The sequence below is a fragment of the Nerophis lumbriciformis genome, linkage group LG31 (assembly GCF_033978685.3).
Source record: "Nerophis lumbriciformis linkage group LG31, RoL_Nlum_v2.1, whole genome shotgun sequence".
Lineage (NCBI taxonomy): Eukaryota > Metazoa > Chordata > Actinopteri > Syngnathiformes > Syngnathidae > Nerophis > Nerophis lumbriciformis.
The window spans coordinates 23,860,966-23,880,000 of record NC_084578.2 but is presented as its reverse complement, the minus strand read 5'-3'; the positions used below and the strand labels follow the sequence as shown (position 1 = coordinate 23,880,000).

General features: G+C 43.0%; 1 protein-coding gene across 7 annotated transcripts in view; it reads left to right on the top strand.

Annotated features, from left to right (window-relative positions):
* hecw2a (HECT, C2 and WW domain containing E3 ubiquitin protein ligase 2a) overlaps window positions 1-19,035 on the top strand; it is a 246,889-nt gene that overhangs the window by 26,585 nt on the left and 201,269 nt on the right. For all 7 annotated transcript variants that reach the window (XR_009811391.1, XM_061926412.1, XM_061926411.1 and 4 more), the window contains 2 exons: window positions 8,714-8,821; window positions 8,903-8,997. Coding sequence is in view for 6 of the 7 variants with exons in the window: in XM_061926412.1 (XP_061782396.1) it covers window positions 8,714-8,821; window positions 8,903-8,997 (203 nt within the window). In the remaining variant the exon portion in view is untranslated. The remainder of the gene's footprint in view (window positions 1-8,713; window positions 8,822-8,902; window positions 8,998-19,035) is intronic.

Genomic DNA, 19,035 nt, shown 5'->3' with positions numbered 1-19,035 from the left:
AAATCACAAGACTATTTCATCTCTACAGGCCTGTTTCAACAGGCCTGTAGAGATGAAATAGTCTTGTGATTTTTTTCCCACACATACATATATTGCGCTCTACTACGGTATCGAGCACTATTTTTTGGATAACCTTATTAAGACATATGTATATATATATATATATATATATATATACAGTGTTTCCCACAGAACAGGCATCTATTTGTGGTGGTGTGGTCGGGGGGTGGGGGGTGGCGGCGGCAGCGGTGATGACCAAGAAGAACGCGGAGTTGGAATATAATTACAACATTTTATGTACATATTTATATACAGATTTGAACAATTAGTGATTCACTGAAATATATTTATTAATTGTGGTTCTTACAAAAAATATATCTTATAAAATATAAAAGCTAAAATGTCTCTTAAAGCTCTGCCCCTTTAATTAGTGAATACTAAATAATTTAACTTTAGCCTACTACTACAACCATATTATTTACCAGCAACATGTAAAGGGAATAAGCGGTAGAAAATGGATGGATGGATGGATGAAGTGAAACAGAGGCAGAGGTGTCCTGCCACAGTCAGTCAACCTCTTCCTCCTCCTCCTGCTGCTGCTGCTGAACAGGTCGCACCTGTGGTCCGGACTGTAGGCCTACCTCCTCTCCAAGTTGAGCCCTTTTTGGCCGTTGAAAATATTTTTCTATACTCATCTGTGTGAAAGAGTGAACATCCAACATTAGAATTTATTACTAACGAGCAGAACCGCTCTATGTACAGTGCCGTCTAACCTTAAGCGGCAGCAGCTCAACACATGCAGGGTTCAACGTTAAGGTTTTTTTCTACTTGCCCGACTTCTCAAATCTACTTGCCCCAATATTTTTACTTGTCCTGCCTAGGTTTTTTTCTGGCTGTGTAGTGCTCATGGCTTATATCTTACTAAAATTCTTCCCGTTGACTATTTACAACACTACACAGTATTTATTATTATTATTATTATTATTATTATTATCTATAATTACATTTAAATGGCATTGCATACATGTAAAATTAAATGCTATTTCACATTATTTGACCAGTAGCAGTTACACTCATCTGAACAGGTCAGCCACCTGTTTAAAGCCCGATCACAGTTGAAATCTTGAAATGAAGGGCTTTTAATGGCCAAAACATTAACCTGGACAACATTTTAACAGCTGGTTGGCTCAGATTTTATTCTTTTCATTGCATTCACATGCTGCAGTGGACAGTGGACATTTTAGCTTCAGTCCATGTGTGTTTATTGACAACAGGGTTATAACCTGGACACATTAGCTCGTCGGTATGAAAACACGTGACTGTTACTACGTGCGTCTGCCCCGGCCCACGATTCAAACAGCGGCGGTGTTAATGAAGCAGCGTCAGGCTGCTCACCGTCAGTGAAACGCTCGGTGAAATCGCGGATTAACGTTAAATATAGGACAAGCCGCGAGCGATGCAGCTATAACCTATCTAACTATAACTTATATTACCCTCGTATTTTGATCCCGTCCGTCCGTCCGTCCGTCCGTCCCTCCGACCCTTCTTCTTCTTCTTCTTCTGGCCTACCAGGTGAATTAAGTGCTATTGGCGGAGTTACAATGCATAGTAGACTACCGCCACCTACTGCACCGGAGTTGTAACTACAAGCAACATTCACAGACAGTCCCATTGCTTTTATGAGCGGTCGAGCGAGTCAAAAGCCGAAAAATCCATTTGTGGCGGACGTAATTCTTTCGTGGCGGGCCACCACAAATAAATGAATGTGTGGGAAACACTGATATATATATATATAATTTATATATATGTATATATATACATATACTGTGTATGTATATATACGTATATATATATATATATATATATATATATATATATACATATATACACACACGTATATATATATATATATATAGTCGTGGTCAAAAGTCGTGGTCAAAAGTTTACATACACTTGTAAAGAACATAATGTCATGGCTGTTTTGAGCTTCCAATAATTTCTACACCTCTTATTTTTTTGTGATAAAGTGATTGGAGCACACACTTGTTTGTCACAAAAAACATTCATGAAGTTTAGTTCTTTTATGAATTGAATTATGGGTCTACTGAAAATGTGACCAAATCTGCTGGGTCAAAAGTAGACGTACAGCAATTTTACTATTTGGTTACATGTCCCTTGGCAAGTTCCACTGCAATAAGGCGCTTTTGGTAGCCATCCACAAGTTTCTGGCAAGCTTCCGGTTGAATTTTTGACCACTCCTCTTGACAAAATTAGTGCAGTTCAGCTAAATTTGTTGGTTTTCTGACATGGACTTGTTTTTTCAGCATTGTCCACACGTTTAAGTCAGGACTTTGGGAAGTCCATTCTAAAACCTTAATTGTAGCCTGATTTAGCCATTCCTTTACCACTTTTGGCATGTGATTGGGGTCATTGTCCTGTTGGAACACCCAACTGCGCCCAAGACCCAACCTCCGGGCTGATGATTTTAGATTGTTCTGAAGAATTAGGAGGTAATCCTCCTTTTTCATTGTCCCATTTAAAGCACCAGTTCCATTGGCAGCAAAACAGGCCCAGAGCAAAATACTACCACCACCATGCTTGACGGTAGGCATGATGTTACTGAGATTAAAGGCCTCACCTTTTATCCTCCAAACATATTACTGGGTATTGTTGCCAAACAGCAACATTTTTGTTTTATTTGACCACAGAATTTTCCTCCAGAAGGTCTTATTTTTGTCCAGTCGCAGGAGTACAAATTATGTATTCCTACAAAATATAAAATCTGGCAAGACATCAACACGCAGCAGGCAATTGTGTTTATTGTCATTAAAAGTGTGTTTGTCCTTTTTGTGTTGAGCTGTTTGAAAAAGTATAATGTTTAAAACACATTTCATTCAAGCAAATGATTTGTACAGTCATAGTGTTAAAACTCGAAATTATCTGTCAAGGGTACATTTATTAATGAAGAAAAAGTACATTTATCTGCAATTCATTTTGAATTAACTATGGACAATGTCATTAATAACGATAATTTTGAGTTAACTATGAACAAAATGCGATGAATTGCAATATACATATTAGGGGTGTAACGGTACACAAAAATTTCGGTTCGGTACGTACCTCGGTTTAGAGGTCACGGTTCGGTTCATTTTCGGTACAGTAAGAAAACAACAAAATATACATTTTCTGGTTATGTTTTTTACCAAATTTATAAACAATGGCTTTATCCTTTTAACATTGGGAACACTATAATAATTCTGCCCACGTTAATCAACATTAAACTGCGTCAAGTTGTTGCTTAGATTAAATACAATGACAAAACTTTTCTTCTACATATAAAAAGTGCAACATTAAACAGTTTCAAGTCAACTCATCATGCTTAATCTATTACAGCATTTGGCAAGCCTGTAAATGATTTTTATTATGTAAATGTTATATTTTTATTAACATGTGATAGCAGTGACCCTGCCATTCAAAACTAGGCTGCTGCATTTCTAATGACTAATGTAACTATAGCTGAAAAAATGGTACAGTAGCAATAGGAGAAACTATTCATCCCTGAACACCATGGAGTTTATGTAGGCTTAATGATGCAGTTACATTATAATATCAACTATCAGAGACAGAAACTCTTCATTTAACATAATGTCCTTTTTTGCTGCTTCAACACAGCTCAATCAACACAGAAAAAGGTAAAGTGAAATAACAGTCAGTCAGGGCTTTGCTGTCTGTACACACACACACACACACACACACACACACACACACACACACACACACACACACACACACACACACACACACACACACACACACCGCAAAATGAGCTAACGTTTCGCTAAAAGCTAATTAGCCTTCACCTCAAGCCAGGACTGCGAGCGAGCTGAGCTGCCTTTTAGGTTTCTAGAAGGTCAATGGGCTCAAAGTGATGTTACTAGCAGTTGACTGGGAGGTGTTTATTAAAATTTGGGGAGAGTCCGCTGCCTGATGCTTACCTGCTAAACGCTAAGCACTGACTACATACGCTCTGAATACGCACTGCTGATTGGCTGTTACCACTCTGAATATGCACTGCTGATTGGCTGTTACCGCTCTGTTTGCAACCAATCAGATGGTTGTGTGGGTGGGATAATGCTGGGTGCTGTGTACAGGACTGACGGAGACAGAGGCAGAAGGAAGTGGAGGCGGCTACTTAATATGTTAGTGTGGAAACTTGTTCGGTACACCTCCGAACCAAACCGAAACCCCTGTACCGAAACGGTTCAATACAAATACGCGTACCGTTACACCCCTAATATATATATATATATACATCCGATAGCCGATATTAACTTCAGAGATATGAATACATCGTTTGGCAAGCCGCTTGATCGATCTATATATAGGATGGATCGGTCGATGTCCAGTTGGAAAGTCACGACCAGAGTTGGGTTGCAGCCCGTTTCATTTGCTCCGTAACTTTTTGAAAATAGTTCATAGTAATAGTTTTAATATAACATACTTTTTACTTTAACTTGAGTATTTTTGTGAAGAAGAAACTGTACTTTTACTCTGTTACATTGAGTTTCATTCTGATTGTTAGATCTATTTGTATTATAATTATTTCATAATTTATCGATTAAGACTTCCATCCATCCATCTTCTTCCGCTTATCTGAGGTCGGGTCGCGGGGGCAGCAGCCTAAGCAGGGAAGCCCAGACTTCCCTCTCCCCAGCCACTTCGTCCAGCTCCTCCCGGGGGATCCCGAGGCGTTCCCAGGCCAGCCGGGAGACATAGTCTTCCCAACGTGTCCTGGGTCTTCCTCGTGGCCTCCTACCGGTTGGACGTGCCCTAAACACCTCCCTAGGGAGGCGCTTGGGTGGCATCCTGACCAGATGCCCGAACCACCTCATCTGGCTCCTCTCGATGTGGAGGAGCAGCGGCTTTACTTTGAGCTCCCCCCGGATGACAAAGCTTCTCACCCTATCTCTAAGGGAGAGCCCCGCCACCCGGCGGAGGAAACTCATTTCGGCCGCTTGTACCCGTGATCTTGTCCTTTCGGTCATAACCCAAAGCTCATGACCATAGGTGAGGATGGGAACGTAGATCGACCGGTAAATTGAGAGCTTTGCCTTCCGGCTCAGCTCCTTCTTCACCACAACGGATCGATACAGCGTCCGCATTACTGACATTAAGACTTGCAAAGACAAATGTCACATGACTCTGTTTCGCCAATCCAACGTAAGCTTTAGAGACGTACATCTAAGAAGGACAGCTCCAGACTGGAGAAACTGATCAGGTGGGCCGGTTCTACGATCGGAATAAAACTGGACTCACTGGTGACGGTGGCAGAGAAGAGGACTGTGGAAAAACTAGTGAGCATCATGAATGATGCCAGTCACCCTCTGCATACCGTTATCAGTAGCCAGAGGAGCCTGTTCAGTGCTAGACTGCTTCATCCCAAGTGCAGGACTAATAGACTAAAAAACTGCTTTGTCCCACATGCCATTAGACTGTACAACTCCTCTCTGGGGGCGGAGGGGAGGTTGAGGATGACAGGGGATGCATAACAATAACAGTGCAATAATTTTTCATAACATGGTCACTACTGCCTAGTTTCTCTTGTTATATTCTTATTTTACTGTTACATTTTTTATTCTCATTGTTGCTTTTTATTTTTATTCTTATTGTAATATTTTTCTATTTTGTTTCCATTTATTCCCCCATTATTTACTTTTTACTTTTAAATTGGATCTCATTTCTGTACACTGCTGCCGGAATTTTAATTTTCCTGAGGGAACTCTCCTGAAGGAATCAATAAAGTACTATCTATCTATCTATCTATCTATCTATCTATCTATCTATCTATCTATCTATCTATCTATCTATCTATCTATCTATTGTTGATTCTGAAGGCCCCGGGCAGATTTCGTACAGCATGGCAACATAAGCTAGCTGAATTCTGGTTGGATAAAAACTCTAACCTAAAAACAACCACACTGGAAGGAGCATAATATGACATGAAGAGAATATGAATAATTTTAGATATTTAGGGAAAATAAATTAAACATTACTTTATCTTTAATTATGATCATGATTTCTAGTTATGTTAGGCCATCAGAGAAGGCCTTGCTGGCCCTGACGGCCCACCACTGACAAAATATGACAATTTTTTAATGTGATGAAGACACCAGCACATCCCGGCTGTTTGAGACAAAAATAGTGATCTTTTTGTATTTCTTTAAACACATTAAAAAAATACCAACAACACTAAATAGCAGTGGAAAGTTGTAGTTACATGTTAGATACTGAGCTTGAAAGTTACTACCACTAACTTATTAGCATGTAATAAACAAGCTGAAATGACCACAATCGCCCCCTAGTGTACGAGAGGCGCATTGCGTATGGCCAACAGTCACATTAGAGATAAGAAAAGACATGCACCTGGGAATAAGTTGATTGGCAACACTAAATTGGCCCTCGTGTGTGAATGTGAGTGTGATCGTTGTCTATCTATTTGTCTTGGCCCTGCCATCAACTACAAAATATGGCCGCTGTAATCATGCGAGATTTCTGTTATGACGTAATACAAGAGTATCATTCTCTTTTGCGACTGATGACACAGCAACATAACAGACAGCCCCGAAAGACTTTGCAAATAATGCGCTGTCGAATATTAAATCTAAAGTGTGGTTAACGTTTGGATTAAAAACAAAGATCGGTCCATTGGACAAAAGTATGGTTATTTTTAACGATTAGCAAGCAGGGATAATGTAAAGCTGATTGTCGTAATTATGACACGCTGTCACATTCGGTTCAGCTGCCGCTACATACGCATAACAAATCAGCTTGTAATAATTATAAGTAAGAAGCAACATCACACAAAAGTGTGTAACACACAAATTAATCCCCAAAAGTTTAATGTGAACACCACTGAAAGGGGAACTGCTGCACTTTTTTTTTTTTAGAATTTTGCCTATCGTTCACAATCTTTATGAAAGACGTGATGATGGATGCATTTTTATTTGAGCTTCTACACTGAAGCTGCTGTTTAATTTACATGGTGGCACTTATCTTGCACTTGTGTTACAATAGTGTTATAACACCTCTGTTTGATGCATAGCTTGCTTTTCTCTGTATGTAATTGTTGCTACCTGAGCAAACAACAGTAAATACCTGGTAGCTTTTCCAAAAGTGTGTTTTTTTTTTACATCTTCTTTTATTTAAGTTTTTGGATTGCAATACTGATACTATTTGCTCATAATTAATACAGGCACCACCTGTTTTGTATGTGTCTATTTAAAACAATAAACACATGACATTGTTCTGTGATGATACATGATACATTTAATTTTCTTTTCACCATTCAAAGTTTCCATCTGCATCAATCATATCAAATCATAATGTTTTAAAAAGTATTGTCAGTGAATCGTATTGCCACCCATGTATCGAGATTCATAATGAATCGCCATTTAAGGTAAACATCAGCGCCACAGGAAACCTGAACCAAGCTGTGAAAAACCTAAAAGAAAAGACAAGACAAGAAGGGCTTTCTATGCCACCAAGAGAAACATCAAATTCGACATCCCAATTAAAATCTGGCTCAAAATATTAGACTCTGTTATAGAACCCATCTTTCTCTATGCGTGTGAAGTCTGGGGCCCACTTGCAGACCAAGATTTCCTAAAATGGGACAAACACCAGACTGAGACCCTACACACAGAAATGTGCAAATCCATTATCTGCACTAAGCGGAAAACGACAAACAACGCATGCAGAGCAGAACTAGGACGATACCCACTAAGTATCAAAATAAATAAAAAAGCGTCTAAATTCTACGACCACTTAAAGGAAAGTGACCCTGACACGCTCTACAATAAAGCACTTGCCTATAGGGAGACCATAGAGAGATGCCCCCACGTGCAGCTACCGTAATTCAGGAACTCTGGTTACAAACTCAAACAGAGCAACCAGATAGAAATCCCACTAGACTGAATAAAACCATAAGAAAACAAAAGGAAAACTATCTGATACACTGGAAAGAAACAGCAAAAAACCAGAGTAAATTATAATGCTATTGGCCGCCAACAGAGAATACATAGTGGCAGACTACCTAAGCACTGTAACTGCCCCATAATTAAAGACATTTTTGACTAGGTACAGACTCAGTGAACACAGCCTCGCCATCGAAAGAGGCCGTCACAGACAGACCTGGCTCCCAAGAGAAGACCCTATTGTTATGTGAAGTGAAGTGATCTGTCATCACTTTATTTCATGTCATGTCATGCCATGTTCAACTATTCACACACAAGTTTTCTGACAATACAAAAAGTATCTGGTTGATGGACTTGCTCAGGGAAAACATTGTATTTATTTCAAGTTTCAGTTTTAGGCTTGTGCAAATGAGGGGAAATACAATCAAACTCTGATTTTGATTGTTTTATTTCCAGTGGGTTGTTTCTTTTCATAACATACTCCATAAACCCCAAAAGTTGTTGGGTAAAACTGCAATCTTCTCCTCTTGGTTAATATGCTCAAAATGGGCAGCCTCCTCCTCCTTGACTCGGATGTTTTTAGCACCAATTACCGTGCAGGGAAAGAGATATTACTTGTAATTTTGCAGCACTTCATTTACCTATGCCAGGGTGTGACAGCCATTGAAAAGCACTCATGTTAACATAGCATGCTAATATAAAGATCATGCATTCAAAAACATGTTTATCGCCTCGTGCAGATGAAATCAGTCCATCCAACGTGTGGGACTGCAAGAACCGAGGCGTGAATGGGACTCAGAAAGGTCAGATAGTGTGGCGACTGGAGGCGGGGCCTTACTTCATGGATCGTAAGTGAGGTTTTTGTCGCACAATGTTAGCCATGTTTGTACAGTATCGGAAATAAATAACATTCTTATCTGCTCCTGCAGCCGAGACGAAGATCTGCTTCAAGTATTACCATGGAGCGAGTGGAGCCCTGCGAGCCACAACCCCCTGCATCACGGTGAAGAACACAGCTGTCCTGGTTTGTGTCTACATTTATCTACTTTACTTTGTGTCCGCCTTTATCAACTTTACTTTGTCTACATTTATCTACTTTACTTTGTGTCTGCCTTTATCAACTTTACTTTGTCTACATTTATCTACTTTACTTTGTGTCCGCCTTTATCAACTTTACTTTGTCTTCATTTATCTACTTTACTTTGTGTCTATATGTATCCATGTGTACTTCATACAAAGCCAGAGAGAGATAAATTAAGGCCTACTTGTCCAAATTTGATTAATGAGGTGGGTGAGACTTCCGGTCAAAGCTCACGCCACATGATGTCGCATCCGGTCACACCTTTAGGGAGAACAAATGAAGGTCAGATATCATTGTGCAATAATATGAGTCCAAACCCGTCATTGGTCTGTGGATGAACGAAGGAAAAGGTCAAAGTGTAGTAGAAATGTTTTTATCGTTTTATGATTGCGGACAAGTACATATATTGGTCACAAGTTGACATACCTACCTAAATTTAGGCATGTCTGGAAGGTTAATTGTCAAAGACCACATGTTATTTGGGGACTTTGTCATGATCCGTTACCCGGATCATGGCATGAATTATGTTGGTTATGTTTCTGGTTTTAGTCGGTTTCCTGGGTGCACCCTCTTTCCCTGTTTACTGCTGGTTTCCATGGGCACTGATTCTCCTCACCTGTCTTAGTTTTGGCAATTAGTGTTTCCACCAGGTGTTTTGGCTAATCACTCCCCTTTATAGTTTCCTGTCACCCAGCAGTAAGTGCTGGGTCAATGTTTGCAATAGGCAACATTTACGTCCTTCTGTTTTTGTTCCACGCTCTTTATATTATTCTGCCGACCAGAATCCCGGTTTTTTCACCCTTGGTGACATTTTGGTTTTTATTTAGCTCCACGCTTACTAGCGTCCTCAGTTTTGTATTTTTGTCCTGCCTTTTATTTATTAAATATACTTAAATCTTACCTGCACTCCGCTCCTACTTGTCTCCTGCCTTGGAAGGAACACAACAATCGCAGCCATGCGTCCAAGACGTAACAGATTGACCCAGCCAGACGAAGTGTTCCTGTCCAACATGGACAAAGAAGACATCCTCCTGGAGCTCAGAGCGGACGCGCAGCCATGGGAAGACGAGGACGAAGCCGAGCTGTCCGAAGAAGACCTTCCGGCCGACGCCATGGTAGCATGGGGGCAGCTTATGGCGAAGTTGTCGGAAGCAGAGACCCGCATCCTCCCCCACTCTCAAGCCACCCGGACGTCGTCCACCCCACCTGGTACGCGAAGGCTCCGGCAGCGGGCCAGCTCAGCGCAGGCGCAGAAGGGGTACAACACGGACACTTTGCCCTCAACATTGTCTGCCAGGCTCTTCCCGTGCGGCTTCTCCTCCCCTCAGACACCACCTGCTGGCAACTGTCCAGAAAGGCGCCAGCGGCGCACACGCACAAAGCCAGCTTCCAGGCTTCCTAGAGCCCACCCGCCCGTGGCCTCTGCTCACGCCGAACTCTCACAAGCGCTCCCCCCACCAGCTCCATCTAGCATCTGGAATCTGCTTCCTGAGGGGGGGGCCAGTGCTGGAAGCGTGTCAGCGGGACAAGCAGACCTCATTCCACTGAGGATGCTGCCTGCCTCTCCTCCAGCGGGGGCGCTGTCTGCTTCGGTCCTACTTCCTGCCCCAGTGCCACAAAGCAAGTTGGACCCGCCAGAGAAGTACAGTCCGGCTTGGGTGGATGAGTGGTACCGCAAGGTACTTATTGAACTGCAACTGGAGGAACAATCCCAATCAGCAGAGAACACTCCGCCCACTCCTCCGGCTCCTCCCACGCCGACAGCCCGGACGCCTGCCACTCTGACGCCACCATCAACCCTGGTGGTCCTGCAAACGTCATCCTCTCCACCTCCTGCTCCAGCACTGCAAAGCACACAAGACCCCGCAGAGACCAACCCAGTAAAAAGGGCATTGCACCAACAGGCCAAACAACTTGAACAACAAGAGGAACAGTTTGGCGTTCTTGGGGCTTGCGTCAACGCCATGGCGGAACACCAAGACGCCCGCCTTGGTGCTTTGGAGAGACAGATGGGAAGTATACTCTCCGCACTGCAGGTGATGATTCCCCCTATGGCCAACACAGCAGTCCAGCTCAGACATCCACCACCCGCAGATACTCCGTTGCCTGATTCGCCTCTGGCTCCGCCCACGCCGACAGACGAGCCGCCTGCTTCGTCTCTGGCTCCGCCCACGCCGACAGACGAGCCGCCTGCTCCGCCTCTGGCTCCGCCCACACCGACAGACGAGCCGCCTGCTCCGCCTCTGGCTCCGCCCACGCCGACAGACGAGCCGCCTGCTCCGCCTCTGGCTCCGCCCACGCCGACAGACGAGCCGCCTGCTCCGCCTCTGGCTCCGCCCACGCCGACAGACGAGCCGCCTGCTCCGCCCACGCCGACAGACGAGCCGCCTGCTCCGCCCACGCCGACAGACGAGCCGCCTGCTCCGCCTCTGGCTCCGCCCACGCCGACAGACGAGCCGCCTGCTCCGCCTTTGGCTCCGCCCACGCCGACAGAGACGACGCCTCCTGCTTCCATGGCGACGGCTCCGCCCACGCCAACAGAGACGACGCCTCCTGCTTCCATGGCGACGGCTCCGCCCACGCCGACAGAGACGACGCCTCCTGCTTCCATGGCGACGGCTCCGCCCACGCCGACAGAGACTACGCCTCCTGTTTCCACAGCGACGACGCCTCCTGTTTCCACGGCGACGACGCTTCCTGTTTCCACGGCGACGACGCTTCCTGTTTCCACGGCGATGACGCTTCTCGTTTCCACGGCGACGACGCTTCCTGTTACCACGGCGACGACGCCTCCCGCTCCTGCCTCGCCTACGACGTACCCACCTCGTGTCCGGCGGACCGCAGCACGGCGCCGCCCACCTCCTCGTGTCCGGCGGGCCGCACCTCGGCGCCGCCCACCTCCTCTTGTCCGGCGGGCCGCACCTCGGCGCCGCCCACCTCCTCTTGTCCGGCGGGCCGCACCACGGTGCCGCCCACCTTGTCGTTTCTGGACTTTTCATGGACGCTTTTGGCGCCAACAGCAGCGATGCCCCAGACTTTGGTACAGGACTCAAAGACTGCTGAGTTTCTGGCGCCAGTCTCGTCCGCCTCCTCAACGGCCACAGACATGGCCGTTCCGAGGTCGCCCGCCTCGACGATTGCGGCGACAATCCACCCGCCGCCGCCACCTGACTTGTCCCCGGTGGCTTCGGGGACACATGGCCTGGCGGCCCACCACCAAGTCCTCCCTCCACCCTCCCGTGACTTTTGACTTTCTGGTTTTTTTTTGTTGGGGAGGGGTTTCTAGTTTGGGACGTCTGGGATCCGTCCCTTAAGGGGGGTGTTATGTCATGATCCGTTACCCGGATCATGGCATGAATTATGTTGGTTATGTTTCTGGTTTTAGTCGGTTTCCTGGGTCTACCCTCTTTCCCTGTTTACTGCTGGTTTCCATGGGCACTGATTCTCCTCACCTGTCTTAGTTTTGGCAATTAGTGTTTCCACCAGGTGTTTTGGCTAATCACTCCCCTTTATAGTTTCCTGTCACCCAGCAGTAAGTGCTGGGTCAATGTTTGCAATAGGCAACATTTACGTCCTTCTGTTTTTGCTCCACGCTCTTTATATTATTCTGCCGACCAGAATCCCGTTTTTTTCACCCTTGGTGACATTTTGGTTTTTATTTAGCTCCACGCTTGCTAGCGTCCTCAGTTTTGTATTTTTGTCCTGCCTTTTATTTATTAAATATACTTAAATCTTACCTGCACTCCGCTCCTACTTGTCTCCTGCCTTGGAAGGAACACAACAATCGCAGCCATGCGTCCAAGACGTAACAGACTTAGTGTTTTGCAAAGAACACTTCTGCTCAAAGTCGTGGTATACAAGTGAACCAAAGATGTATAGTTACTTTATTATTCACACTTGCTCACCATCCTAATTCCTTTAACATTCTTTAAACATGGGTGAAAACTATTTGCTTTTAATGATTATTTTATGCAAACATTCTGCTTTGTGTACAAAATTAAATATATTAACTACTAGGGGTCCTATAATGTAAAACTAACTTTCCTACGCGTTGGCACCTATTTTTGTGTATTTAGGATCCCTACAAGTCTTGACAATTTGAAATTAAACCATGGAGGAATGGTGAAAATATTTATTTAGCAATCTTGCCTTCCTTAATACAGTACTTGCTCCAACTGAGCCGTTAGGAATTTGAGTAGTTACGACGTATTTGACGCAAGTTACGTCAGCGGTTATAATTATGGGTTAGATTGATATAGCGCTTTTGCAGACACTCAAAGCGCTTTACAGTGAGAACTGAGAACCCATCATCGAATAAAGTCTATCCTATCATGGCCGTAACTACCATTGAGGACACCGAGGTCCTGTCTTCGGTATGTCGCTGTACATCACCATGCGGTAGATCATCCTCTCTCAATATACAATCTTTGGTCATGCACAGCCCACTACAACTCCAACAACGTAACGCAAAGAAGTCCACTTTTACTTTAAACTTTATCCAATCCAAAATGTGCTGTCAACATAACGTTAACATTAAACCATACTGATGTGACTAATTTTGCTTTCACCTGAAGGAAATTGATGTGAAACGCTGTCGGTATAATAACGTTATCGTGTCTGTCAGGTGCCGCCCCGCCCTAAATGCAGAACACGTCCTCTGCGTAGTGCTTTGCGATCAGCGTGGGAGCATTTTGTGTGAAGAAGCACATTAAAATGTAAACTATTGAATGATAAGGCGCTTCATGTAACATTTTACCCCAAACGTGTTCCTGGCCACGCCATTCTCTGTCACTGATTAAAATATGAAGTCAAAATTTCCTCCATCACTTTCGGTGGCTTTGAGGCCAACATCATTAGTACGTGCAGTACAAGGCATACAATCTTGGATTCGAACCCTGGTCGTGGTTGAAAATTTGGTATGTTTTTTAAATTTATATTTTAATGATGTTAGGAACTTAATGCCCTGCGATGAGGTGGCGACTTGTACAGGGTGTACCCCGCCTTCCGCCCGATTGTAGCTGAGATAGGCTCCAGTGTCCCCCGCGACCCCGAAGGGAATAAGCGGTAGGAAATGGATGGATGGATGGAATTGCTTAATATGTAAAACTTCAGGATATTAATAAAAAAGTGGACTGTTGCAAAATCATGCTGATTGTCAAAGATGTTCGAACGGTGATCAATAGTTATAGCTCAATTAAAGCTTTTGTTATTTTGAAAATTATTTGTTTTGCTCAAGGTAATATAATTTATATACTGCTGGGATACCCATGATTTCAACCTTTCAAAGTTCCTCTTGTGCAACCAATTTTTGACCTCGGTATTTGTCAAATCCTTGTATCTTATAATTCACTCCACATTCACACATAGATGGTGGTAAGCTACATTTCTAGCCACAACTGCCCTGGGGTAGACTAACAGAAACGCGGCTGTCAATTTGTGCCTGAGGCAGGCATGTGATTTGAACTTAATGAAAATGACTGAAAATAAGCCGGGGGTTCGGGGGCCGCAGGTCCAGGGCGATGCCCTGATGGGGGGACAAACAGTACAAACAATGTTTATTCTATTAGCTAACTTCCTTTATCTGAATAGCCATTTGTGATTTATAGCATGAAATAACAAATATCTTGTTGTTTCAAAATGATTCAACGATTCAATGTCAAAATATAAACAATAGAAATAATGAACACAATGTCAGCTACTGTCTTGTTGTAAAAAGTCAATGAAAATGGAAGTCTGGGTTTCCCTGCTTAGGCTGCTGCCCCCGCGACCCAACCTCGGATAAGCGGAAGAAGACGGATGGATGGATGGCATTTTTGTGTCTGCTGGTATTTTTTTAATGACATCCATTTTTTCATACAGGCGATACATTATTAAAACATCTACTACGTGAAAAAACATCTTGCTATTTGCATTTTCTTGCATATTGTTCTTAACATTTGCAGTTTGTGCCGCAGCCACATGAGGGCACCTTCAGTGCGCAGAAAAAAAAGTGGTGTCCATTGTAGATGCACCACAGGACTGCTTCTAAAATGCCCATTAAAAGTGTTACATGTCTGCTGCTAGTTTCAAAACATAGCAAAACGCAACGGCATGACATTGGTGGTGAAAGCCCTGTATAGAACATGCAAAAAACTCATTTAAATAAGGCACTCTGCACCACTTTTCAGTTGCACATGCGGTCTTCGTAGATCACACACAACATGCCCACTAAAAGTCACTGTCCAAAAATATTCATTAAAAAGTAATTACAGTACTTGTTAATTTAACAAAAAATAATTAAATTAGTAACAGAATTACTCTTTAATGGATGTAAGTAATTAATAGGGAAAGTAATTAATGCGTTAATTGAAAATATATATATCTGGCATATGCAGTTGTGAGACGTTTAATTAGAGCTGTGTGTGTGCGTGCGTGTGCGTGCGCGTGTGTGTTCTTTGAAAAGGTGGTGCTTGTTGTCAAGTGACGTGTGATTTCAGCAAAAGCGCACTCAGAACAGCATTTTAGCTCAGCTGTGTTTGTTAGCCTAGCAGCAGCAGTTTGCTGGCATTACCGGGCAGCTCTGTTGAATCTTTTCACTAGAATGTGTTACCTCTGATTGAATGTGTGAATCGTATTTTCTTGTCCAAACTAGGTATTGTAGGATCGCAAGCTTTTTACTTCAAATATTGATTTGTTGTTCATTATTCCCACTGACTGCGATGAGGTGGCGACTTGTCCAGGGTGTACACCGCCTTCCGCCCGTTTGTAGCTGAGATAGGCTCCAGTGCCCCTCCGCGACACCGAAGGGAATAAGCGGTAGAAATGGATGGATGGATATTCCCACTGAGCAGTAGTAGTTTGTGTGAGTCTGTACTTACATGTTGTTTGCTGTGTGATGTTGCCTTCTTCTATTTGATATCAAGTACATTGTAGTATGATGCTGGGTGTTGCTTTCACTAACACACTTTCATGTTGATATAAAACTACATCATCAAAAATTGCCTTGTAACAATTCGTAGAAGCAATCAATTAGATGACTCATTGCTAGTAAAATCAGGCATGTGATTTTTCCGTCTATAGTCGAAAATCCGTCTTTTATCTCTTTACAAATCTAACAAAATATTTTCCGTTTTTCTTAGTTTTTTCCAACCTACAATGTGTGTCAAAATCTTGATCCGTCTCTTTGCCATACCTGCCAACATCTACGGTTTTCCCGTAATGAGTACTATTTTTGATAATCTAGTAGTAAAAACTACAGTTTTCCAATAACAGTGATTAACTTAAAAATCGAAGCTACGTAGCAAAGCAACTCCACGGACAGGGGACAACGTCTACGGGAAACATCAATGATGAATGGTTGGTTCACGTATAAGAAAATCCATGATTGTTTACTATGATGAGTCACGATTGGTTAAAATTAGGGCAAAACATTATGGACAGGCCAATCAGAGGCAAGATAGGGCGGGTCATCAAACCAGGAAGGGAAATCACAACAGACATCCCAAATGACGACGAGAGAGTCGGAGAAGAGAAGAGGGAATATTCAAGCGGGCGATTTATATATTCTAAAAACTAGTGGAAGATAGCAGAGGGATTCTCTTCCTTAGATTTTTCTTTTAGTGATGTAGACGCCGCCCAGGAAACCCACAATGCGTCTACTTGACTACATTTGGACAAATGTTTGCGTCTGGATAAAACAATGGCCAAAACATTCATTTTAGTTGTTTGCCATGTAAGCCCAAATCAACACTGCTCTCGACATGGAAGACATACAAGACACATTTAAGAACACACATGATTGTGGCAGACATGTGATGACTTTTGCTACAGTACAGTCTGTCTAAATGCTACATTTCATTTTCATTGGCGTTTTACAACAAGACAGTAGCTGACACTTTGTTCATTAATTCTACTGTTTATATTTTGACATTGAATAGTTGAATCATTTTGAAACATAAACAACATGACTGCAAGATATTTGTTATTTCATGCTATAAATCACAAATGGCTATTCAGATAAAGGAAGTTAGCTTGAAATTGTATGATAGTAATAATATATTAATATATAATAATAATTGTATGAACCGATCAACCGAAGACACCATCGCTATTGTAATCCATAGACTCTTGGAACATCTTGAGCTTAAGGACACTTATGCAAGACTGCTCTTTGTCGATTTCAGCTAAGCATTTAACACAATAAGGTCAAACAGACTCAGATCTAAGCTTCACAACCTTGGTCTGAACACCTTCCTCTGCAACTGGATTTTGGACTTTTTAACGAATCGCACACAGTATGTGAAAATAGGCGAGCACATTTCTGCCACGCTCACCATCAACACCGGTGCCCCGCAGGGTTGTGTGCTAAGCCCTGCGCTCTTCACCCTCTTCACACATGACTGCATAGCCTCTTCAACATCCAATCTCATTGTCAAATATGCCGACGACACCACGATGCTTGGGCTCATCAGTAATAATGATGAGACAGCATACAATGCAGAGGTCCAACAGCTGGCTTCATGGTGTGCTAACAATAACTTGGTTCTTAACACTAACAAAACCAAAGAACTAATTGTAGACTTCCGCAGGAAAGGGCAGAACAAGCACCCTCCACTTTGAATTAATAACAATCTCGTAGAAAGGGTCAAGCATTTCAAATTCTTAGGGGTGAACATAACAGAAGATCTATGCTGGGACATTAACACTGCTTCTACAGTCGGAAAGGCCCAACAACGTCTTTTTTTTTTTTGAGGAAACTAAAATGCGCAAACATTCCGCAGAAATCAATGGTCAACTTTTACAACTGTGCCATCAGCAGTGTCCTCACTTATGGATTTTTAGTGTGGTTTGCTAGCTGCACTAAAGCGAACCAACAGGCCCTCCAACGAGTGGTTAAAGCGGCGGGGAAAATTACAAGGACGATACTCCCAGAGATGAGTGCCATGTACACAACTCGCTGCCTAAAGCGAGTACACAACATCCTGAAGGACAGATACCACCCAGCACATGGCCTCTTCAACCTGCTACCCTCTGGAAGGAGGTATAGATCGATTCGCGCCAGGACCACCAGAATGTCTCACAGTCTGTATCCCCAGGCTGTGAGACTGCTAAATGAACAGCCTGCCCCTTTGCTGCCCCGGACCATCTTATTACCTCACTCTTCACCACCTCAATAATTGCTGCAACATCAACGTAACACCCATCAGACATCTGACTGTTCCCACCCCCACGTCCCTCCATTCGCCATCTTCCTGACAATGCTAAAATGTAAACTATTGTCAACCTGCACATCAATGCAGTTTCTATGCCGCTGGACAAAGCTGAAACAAAATCTCGTTTTTCATGTATGACTTAAGTGTTATTATGACAATGACAAAAAAGGAATTGATTGATTGATTGATAGCTAATAGAATAAACATTGTTTGTACTGTACTGTTTGTACCCCCATGTACCCCCCACCAGGGCACCTGCAGCCCCCAAACCCCCGGCTTATTTTCAGTCTTTTGCATTAAGTCCAAATCACATGCCTGTAGTAAAAGTAATGCCGTTATAATGAGCACTGCTAATGGTACACACAAAGGTATAGTTTGCACATGGTGCTTAGCGTGTGTTACTTGGATCTTAGTAGGTCAGGCCCAACATTCCTTATTTTTCTATATTCTCTTGTTGTGAGTCAGACTGTCTCGTACATGCACTTGCATCCTCTGCTGTTGCCATTTCTAATACACAGTAGTGTATAGTTACAGCTTACATCTGTCAGGAAAAATCAATGGCATTTTCCAAGAAACTATAAAATGGTACCATTAGTTATTAACAGTTATTTGGTATGTGAGTGGAGGTTCCTTTTTTTTTATCAAACATTATACAGAGCATTTTATCCACATTAAGGGCCTGATCTACTAATGATTTATGTGTATTAAAAAAAAAGCGTAATTGATAGCACACGCAAAGCTTATCTACTAAATTTGTGCGCAATAGATTGTGTCTCTTAGGTGAGCAGAA